This window comes from Terrapene carolina, unplaced genomic scaffold (genome assembly GCF_002925995.2).
Source record: "Terrapene carolina triunguis isolate 2854851 unplaced genomic scaffold, T_m_triunguis-2.0 Scaffold192, whole genome shotgun sequence".
Taxonomy (NCBI): domain Eukaryota; kingdom Metazoa; phylum Chordata; order Testudines; family Emydidae; genus Terrapene; species Terrapene triunguis.
In genome coordinates this window covers 22,157,190-22,166,474 of record NW_020664543.1, presented here as the reverse complement: position 1 = coordinate 22,166,474, position 9,285 = coordinate 22,157,190, and the positions used below count along the sequence as shown (strand labels likewise).

The 9,285-nt window shown below is 57.9% G+C and overlaps 1 protein-coding gene across 1 annotated transcript in view; it reads left to right on the top strand.

The window, feature by feature from the left end:
• Positions 1 to 9,285, top strand: part of USP43 (ubiquitin specific peptidase 43) — a 169,519-nt gene that overhangs the window by 121,816 nt on the left and 38,418 nt on the right. The window contains exons 7-8 of the mRNA XM_024217634.2: positions 2,642 to 2,804; positions 8,316 to 8,427. Coding sequence (XP_024073402.2) covers positions 2,642 to 2,804; positions 8,316 to 8,427 — 275 coding nt within the window. The remainder of the gene's footprint in view (positions 1 to 2,641; positions 2,805 to 8,315; positions 8,428 to 9,285) is intronic.

Below are 9,285 nucleotides of genomic sequence, written 5' to 3'. Positions count from 1 at the left end.
CGCACTCCCGCCCCCCCGGGGGCCTCGCTGAATTAACTGAGCTTTGGTGCAACGGCTCAGTGCTCTGCGCGATTCCGAGGGCCCGACAGTGCTGGAGCAGGGGTCAGTAGATGGCATTTCAAAGAACCAGGCTTGGCATGGATTTCCCCAAGGCAGCAGCTTCTCCTGGCTCTCGATTGATATCCATAAATATTTAATGTTCAGAAGTTATGCGTCAAGCCGTGATGCTGAGAGCTGGGCTGTGGCCGCTGTGCAATCCTGGCATTCCCCAGCATCTGCAAACGGGGAGCAAACGGGGCTGCCTCGGCCTCTGCAAAGCCCCCAGTACCGGGACCGGAAGGGCACCAGATAGACCGGCCAGCTCTGTGGAAATGGAAACGTTGCGCCGGGTGTTAAATATGTCAGAGCGTCTCCCCGATGAGTTTGTTTTGCACTGTGGTGCAGAGGCACATTGTCCTGAGTGATGTTTGGGGGCTGGGGGGGGGGAGGGCAGGGGGAGCACTGTGGGGTTTGTGATTGGCAGGGTGATTGGGAAGGATGAGTCGGTTGTTGGTGGCTAGAGAAACCTGAGAGTACGACGCACATGCTGGACTATTTACCTGACAGCTCTGCTGATGCCCCTCACTCCTGACCCGCAGCCCTCCTGCTATTCCAGCTCTGGGCTCCCTAACACCCAGCGCTGCCTGCGCCCACAAATCTTGACCCCACTGCCCCACCTCCTGCCTTCAGTCCTGGGCTCCCCTCCCGCCCAGCCAATACCTCTCCACACTGCAAAGATTTCTGACAGCCCAGAACGTGTCGTGTCATCGTCCCTTCAGAAATGAGACCGTGCCACCAGGGGCCTTCCCCAGTGCGGGGCTGCCAGGACCCTGGTTAGGGAGTGGAGCACGCCTGGCCCCTCTCACTTTGCCAGTACCCCTCAGCCCAGGCCTGGCTCTGCTTCGGTCTGCTGTGCTCTGTGGCGCGTCAGGGACGGGGACAGAGCTGCACAAAGGACCTGGCTGAAGCGACTGGATTAATTTCCCTCGAGGGCTGGATTCTCCTGAGCAGGTGCAGGAGGAATCGCTCGGCTGGGCTGGCGGGGGCAGCAGCAGGGCAGGGACCTGTCGGTGGGATTGGCAGGGGAGCTGGCACTCAAGGGCAGAATGGAGCAGGGAGGGGATAAAAGGTGGAGCCTGGAGAAAGCAGCAGCCCAGGAAGGTTTGCACCAGCGCATCCGGCCTTTGGGGGAGGCGCCAGGGACGTGACGGTATCAGAGTGTGTGAGGTGGGGGAGCAGGTGGCATCCAGTCTCCTGTTCTCTGCCAGGGTTGTGTGTGTGCCCAGAGCTCATCTTCATTCTGCCTGGCATCGCTCGGCCAAGTGTCGCCCTGTGGCGTGTGGTTCAGGGGGGTTGGCATTCGGGTGACACCCAGGATTGGCCAGCTGGGTTCTTGTGCCGGTCCCTGCTCTCCCCCACCCCGCCAGCCCCCAAAGTCCTTGTGCTCTGTGCCCACCAGAGGAGAGCTGATTGCCTGCTGCATGACAAGTGCAAAAGGGGTGGTGGGCGAACCACGCGGCTAAACCACTGACCACCCCCACCCCTGCCACGGTCAGTCCCCACCATGGTTTCTAGTTTGTGGGGAGGGGCAGTCTAGTGGCTCTGCAGGGAGAAGGGGGAAAGAACAGCAAAGAGCCTAGGAAGGAGACAAATTCTGTGTGGTTAAAACTCCACCTGCACTGATCAGACATCAGAACCGGAGCTAGCTTCGTGCTTCAGGTGCCAGGCTGGTGTGTGTGTGTGTGTGTGTGTGTGTGTGTGTGTGTGTGTGTGTAGATGGGGGGTTTGAAACCACAGGCCGGCGGGAAATCTGGTTCCGCAGCCCCCGGCAGTGTAATTCTGGGTGATGCGGTGTGTGGCCAGTGATTAATTACCTCTCCAAGCTAACCGAGAGTCCCAACATCCTGGCAGTGATTAATTACCTCTCCAAGCTAACCGAGAGTCCCAACATCGGAAAGCGTCAGAGGAGACGGAGCGTACAGCACTGGGAGCTGGGGCACATGGCAGCCCAGCTGCACAGAGCACCTCCTGCTGTCTCCCAACCGTACAGAGACTGAGGGGCTCTGGTTAATTGCCCAGCCCTGATTGTAAGAAGGTCAGGAGATGGCAGGTGCTCCATGGGCAGGGCCATGCCCTTCTCCTCACCAGCCGTGCACCCTGCAAATGAATCAGTGCTCAGCCCGGGATTCTTCCTGGTAGTGCAGGAAAGCAGTCTTATTCAGTGGGATTTACCCGTCAGGGCAGGAGGAGATGTACAGGCCCTAAGCTGATCACCGATGCCCCTGGGGGTGCCCATGCCTCACATACTGGTGAGGAGAAGGGAAGCCCAGCGCACAGCCAGGCCGGGGGACCGGATCTCCCGAGCTTGCAGTCTTAGCAGGGGGAGGAGGAGCCACCGGAGGCCTGCCTGAGACAGCATGTCATTGGCCTTCCATGGTCACCGGCCTGCCAGGAGTTCACTGCCCCACTCTCTTTGGGGTAACAAGTCGGTAACTGTCCCCTGATCGGTGCTTCCATACATGCCCCCTGCAGCGTGCGATGCCGGAGCCCTGACTCGGGGATTCATTCTCTGCCCTCTTGCTCTTGTGTTTCTCCTCTTCAGGCTGCCCCCTCAGCCTTCCATCTTCCCCCAACTCCTCCGATCCTGAAGGCCAGCGACTGCCCCATGCAGGGGCCATGTCCTCGGAGTTCTTGCACCATGGCGGAGGTGGGAGAGTGCTGCTTCTCCTCTGTAACACAGCAGGGACGGGGCAGCAGGCTGCCAGGTATGTCGCTTTGCCTCCATTATATTCCAGGGAATGTGCATCTCATGCAGTTTGGTGCATGCATTCTGCAGCCGGGAGTGCAAACCGGAGGATACAATTGCAAATTCATTATGGTTCAATGTGCACTTGCCCAAATCCACATGGAGAAGCTCCTGCCGGCTTCTCCAGGATCCAGTGTTACCACACTGGGTGCCTCATGGCGCCTGTCTCCTTGGGACGGAGCAGGCAAGCCATGGCCAAGTCTCTGAATCTCTTGTCTAGTGGTTAGAGCACTGTCCTGGGGCTCAGGAGACCTGGGGGCTGTTCCTGGCTCTGCCACTGGCCTGCTGGGTGGCCTTGAGTAAGTCACTTCACCACTCTGTGCCTCAGTGCCTGGGCAGGGGGACAGCGTGCCAGGCCCTGGGTGGTGGGACTGCAGACCGGGAATGGGGGTCAGCATTGCCTGTCATTGCAGCTGGGACTCATCTGCAAGGAAGGGGGCTCCCAGCCGGGCTGAAGACTTTTTTGCTATTTTCTGTTGGACTTTGAGTGAAGGATTCAGGCCTGGGAGTGGGGTGGAGGGCCAGGTCACTCTGATTGCCGAAGAAGAGAGTGGGGAAACTGAGGCAGAGCTGCTGCAATACTCTATCTGACCATGAGGGGGCTCTGTGCCCCCCCTCACTCTGGGACAAGGACTCCGTCCCAGCCTCTCCTCTCCCAACAACACAAAGCCATTTACCAAGTACCTTGTCCAATCCCTCTGCTCCCTGTTCGCCTGGGTCCAGCCGTGCCGAGGCTCTGTTCTCTCTCCATGCGCAGGGGCAGGGACGCTCACAGATGCTGCCGGTTCAGGACCCTGCCTGGTCTCTTGATCCTCCGTCCAAAGCCAGCTCGGAGGAGGGGAACCATGGCTCCTTCCCACTCTCCTGGGGACAGAGCTGTCACTGAGCACCCGTCTGAGCTCTTGGAGGGTCGTGCCAGTCACAGGGCGTCTCACGCTCTCCCTGCCTGGGCCGAGGGTGGGGAGGGCTGGAGGAAAAGTCACAGGCCCCCCCTGCCTCCACATCTCTGAGATGATGCCACGTTGTCTGTTGCATGGGGCATCGCTCCCTGGAACGGCCCAGAACCAGGGTGGGGCAGAGGGCACAGGAGTGCAGCAGGGCACTCAGAGGGTAGACAGGCAGCAGCCCACGTCTCACTGGGGATCTTTCCCCCCGTTTCCGGCGGCTGTGGGTCGGGGGTGTTAATGCCATCGGCAGCACTTGGCCAGCCCCTTCAGCGGAGCGTCCCCGTGGGCCCCGAGCCTCGCACCGGCGGGAGCTCGGCCAGCTCGCCGCGTAGGGAAGGAAACCGAGTCAGGGAGGGCTGGGGCCATGTGCACAAGGTCCCACGAGTGGCCTGTGGCAGAGCTGGGCTGCAGCCCGGGCCTCGCCTGCCCAGTTCTGAGCGTTAACCTTCCCGCTGGCAGGGACGGGGTGAGCCCGGTGCTTCCCCAGCGCTTTTCACAGCCTGCATTTCAGTGTTGCTTCGGCTGGCCTCCGCAGGGGCCCTGTGTCCCAGAGGGCTGTATGGTAGGTCAGCCTGGCCCCTGGCTAGCCGGGGACGTGCCAGCAGCAAGCTGCTCGTCGGATGCCCCGGGGGCCGGTGAGCATTGCAGCAGCTGGAGCCATACAGCCGAGGAGGTTGAGTGTAATAGCTCCCGTGCCTCTGCCTCTGGCACCCCCTACACAGCCCTTGCGGAGCTGGGAGCCACATGCTGCTCTGCACATGCCGGCTGGGTTCACAGATGTGACACGCTGACCACGCCCGCCCCGAGCCGTGGCCTTCCCAGCAGCTATTGGAGGCGTGTGCGGTGAACGACGGCGGGTACAGCCCTGGCCGTGTGCTATTGTGCTGTCCTGTCACACATCACCTGCTGGAGGAGCTGATGGGGGGGCTGCGTGTGTGCGTGTCGGGGGGAGGGCTGGGTTGTCCTTCCTTGGATCTCTTCTCTGTTTCATGCACCTGCTGGGCCCAATTCAACCTGGGCATAAGCATGGTGCCCCAGCTGGCTTTCTTGGGCAGGAGCCAGCTCCTGGCAGGGCTGAACAGGAGCCAGGGGGTGTATGAATCCACGGGGGTCCAGGAATTTGTTTCTCCCCTGGCTGGGTTATTCCTTCTCTCGCTCTTGCTCTGAACTTTCTGGGACTCTGGTTTTGCTCTGTCCTTTTCGCTGACTCTGCACCCGGCTGGGACTTTATCCCAGCGTTGGGCGTGTCTCCTCTCGTGCGCTGTGGCTGTTGTGAGGCACTCCCTCGGCCCATGTGTCAGGATAAAGGGCAGAGGGAATTGGAGACACACGACTGGTTTTTCCTTGCTGCGCCTGCATTACGGGCTGCCTTTTCGGGTGCAGCCTGGATTTGCTGACAACCTATAGTTATTTATTTGTTTATTTTGACGGCTGAAATGGTGGTGTCTGGGTAAACGATTGAAGAATGCTCCAGAATTGGGATTTGTCTGGGCTGGATGAGTGTTATTTTAATAACCACGCCTAGCTCTTGTTTAGCCCTCTACATCTGTAAGTGCCGTACACAGGAGAGTAAGTATTGCTACGCCCATTTTGTGGATGGGGAAACTGAGGCACAGACTGGGGCGTGATTTGCACATGATCATGCAGTAAGTCATTGCTGGGAATGGGACCCAAGAGTCTTGCATCCTACCCACGTGGCTGTGCTGCTTTCTCAGAGAACTTAGCCTGACTCACAATCACCCATGTTTTAGGAAAGTTCAGGGGTCAGTCCACAATTTGTGACTGACCCCAGCCCTTAGAAGGGGTTGAACCAAAACCCTGGATCCGAAGTCTACATCTCAACACCGTATCTGTGTTGTTTGGATCTATTCTGGGCCCTTTCTTGTGTGTTAGATACATAGTGTGAGTGTCAATAAAGAGACAATAGTGAGTCTTGTCAGTTAGAACGAGGGTTTTTGGTGCGTGTCCCTGGCTGTTCCGGGAGGTGGTTGACATGCAGGGCCAGGCATGTGCAGAGGAGTGATGGAGAGACAGAGGCAGGTATGGTATATACAGCTCCTGGGGTGTGTCTGTCCAGAGACACAAACAGAAGCATGGGTTTTGTGTAGCTCTGGCAATATCAGACCCCCACACACCTCCTCCCGTAATACTGAGCGAAGCGCCGAGGTTTGGAGAAGTCCCCAAAGCATGCCTGCTCATCTGATCTGGGAGTTCCCTGGGAACAGCGCAGGAAGCAGAGCTCTGTAACTGTTGTGACTCCTGTGGACTGTACCTTGAATTATTCCCCAAGGACACTGCTGAGACAGGCAGCCATTTTGTGTTCAGCTGGGTACAGAGCATGCCAGAGGAGATACACACACACCATGCTCTCTGATGGGCACTGTCCTCTCTTGATTTGCTTTCCCCTTAATGGAAACTCAGAGTCATTCTGGCAACAAGCAGCTATTTGCTCGTTGCTCAGGCAGGATCCTTGCAAAGGGGCTCGCTGGATTGCCAGCGCCAGTAGCTCCCACAAGAACAGTCTCAGTGCTTCTGCTCCAGGTTGCACCTGGAAATGGGAAACCTGGAGGAGTGTGGGCATAAGCGAGAGCTGAACTGATCAATGGGGCCTCAGGCAAGGTTGGGTTTGAGCCCTGGGCCAGGTTCTCCTCAGCTCCTGTCTGACCCACCCCTCTTTGCTCATCCTGAGTCTGGCAGGCAGGTGAGAAGCAACATTGTCCAAAGTCCAAGCTGGGAGCTCAGCTATTCAGCGGGTCAGTCAGTGATGCAGTGGGGACGGGGGCCATAGCGCCTGCCCCATGGATGCCTCCCCTCCTGTTCTGGCTGTGAACGTCACCAGGAAAGATTTCTTAGCACCAAAAATGGCCCAGCAACAAAACCATGACCTAGCAGAGAATGGTCTCCTGGCCCTTCCCATCTCCAGCAGCCGGGATCCTACCCTGGCACCCTTCTGTTAGGGGCTGCCAGCCCTTCAGACACATTAGCAATACCCCTGACTTTCAGAGGTCTCTTCTGCATGCACAGACTCCTGCATTGATTCACACCGTGGCGTTGCACCCACCCCATGCTGGGTGTGGTCTGCGAACACGGCGTTCGGTCCGGGGCCGGGCCGAGTGCAGGGGTTTGGATCCATTGGTTGGTTCCCCGCTCGATGGAGAACGCAGTGGCCCAGTTTGGAACATGCCTCTGCCTCCCCCTTCCTGCGCCCCGGCCGAGCCTGCTCGGCATCTCCGGAAAGGCAGGTGCCGGAACAAGTGGGCAATGAAGCAGAAGCTGGGGCTTGTTGGAAGTGATTTTCTTTCTGTTGCTTGGCCCAGCAGCTGGGCTATCATTAAGCCCGGAGAAAGCAGGCATTCTGGCACGCTAATTGCCTCCTCTGGATGGGGCAGGGCTCCAGGGAGGGGAACAGAAGGTGGTGCTGCTCCCGGAATCCCTGTGCTGGGTCTTCTGGCCGCGCTGGGCCATTCGGCCCCCAGCGACGCTAAGCCCAGCCCATATTTCTTTTCCTTTCAAGCTGGTTCTCGGGCCGAGGGGGGGAGCGGCTCAGCGTGCCCCGCTAGGAGCTCTGACACAGACCGCTGGCTGGCGGGCCGCCATCGGCTGGTAATGAATTCGTATTTCACATCACAAATCCCATTAAATACCATTCTCTGTGTGCTCGAAGCTGCTAGTAAAACATTATCGGCTGGGAAATGGCTTGTCATGCGCCATGCTTTATGGAGCGCAATTGAGTGGGAAGCACTTGGACTTCACCCAGACGGGCCCAGCGTGGGTGTGAGCCCTGCTGTCCCAGCAGCCGTGGCCAGGTGATCCACTTCCTACCCACTCCAACCTCATCATGGGGCTCGCCTCCTCTCGGCTGCTGTGCTGCGCTCATGCATCCTGCGCTGCATCGCTCAGCGCTCGCTGAAGTCCTCAGCTAGCCTGGGGCAGAGCAGCAGTCCCATGTAGCCGGGGAACCTCCCTCAGAGCCTGAATGGTGCCGAACGCTTAAAAAAAAAGTGCAAGAAACTCCCCAGTGGATGGCTGTGGGAACCCCAGAAATGCCCTATTTGTGCCACCTTGTCTTCAATGTTGCAGCGATCGCCAAGTAACGGGTGGTTTTCAGAAGGTAGTGGAGTCTAATGGTTGGAACGAAATAACGGGTGCCCGGACTCCTGGGTTCCATTCCGGGATCTTCCATTGACTCCTTGTGTGCCTGCTCTCACTCTGTCTGCGTTTATCCCTCTGACAAATGGAGGCAGTAATTCAGGGTACCCGGTGCTGTGCTCTGACTGCTAGGCAGTGCTTCCTCTCTGCATGGCTGTGTGCTTTGGGGCTCCCTTCTCCCATACCAGCTAGAGCCCTTGGGACGTATCCTAGCACACCGTGGGCTTTCACCCCTGAACAGGAGAGGGGATGGCCAGAAACGTCTGAGAGGCTCAGCGAGGGATGGGTGCCCATTAAGGAGATGGCTCCTGCCCGGATTGGCCAGTGATTCCTTTTCTAGCACTGTCTCCAACCCGCTGTCTGTGGCTTTCCAGGTTTGGCCCCCCGCTGCTGACGAGAGAAGACAGAGCCATCTCGTGGGAGCAGCTCCAGCAGTGTATCCTCAGCAAGATGCGCTACCTGATGAGGAACGAGGCTCAGGTACAGGTCAGTCCATTCCCCTGCTTTGGGTGTGTTGGTGCCAGACGGGATGGGGAGAGGGTGGGACCTGCTCACATCAGGGCACTGCCTGGGTTAGCGGCTCAGGAGCAGCGCCCACCAGCAGCTCCCAGCATGCTGAAGGGAAAGGAAACCTGCCTGGGGAGAAGCGTTCCCAACCCCCTTCTAACGAATCTCCTGCATTGCGATCCCAACTCTCCTCTCCCACGCGTCACTAGGGAGGAATTTGACTCACCAGGCCAGATTCTGCTTTTACGTAGGTGTAAATCCGGAGGAACCCATTGGTAGCAGGAGAGTTTCTCTAGACTTACACAGGTGGAGATTCATGGATTCCAAGGCCAGAAGGGACCATCGTGATCCATCTAGTCTGACCCCCTGTGTCACAAGGGCCATGGGACTGCCCCAAATAATTCCCAGAGCAGAGCTTAAAAACATCCGCTCTTGAGTGAAAAATGATCAGGGATGGAGACTCCACCCTGACCCTTGGTAAATTGTTCCAATGGGTAATTGCTCTCACCATTACAAATGTGGCCATGCGGCTCTCAGAGCGTACTCTGCCATCGTGCATGCATGCAATAGATAAAACAACAGAAGAGCAGGTGCCATTAGCCCTGTCTCCCCCAACCTTCACACCAGTTTCTAAACCTGGTTTCACAGCCCAAGAGCTTTCTGTGGGGGCTGAAATTTTCATCATTTGGGCAAAGTCCCTTGGCCGTGTCTACGTTCTGGGCGAGTGGGGGCTGGGAATGGGAGATGTCATTTTCTCATTTAGAAAAAAGAATTGCAAGCACACTTCCGGCTGCTGAGGTTTGCAGCGTGAAACCCAGCACACGCGGCTGTCCTGAG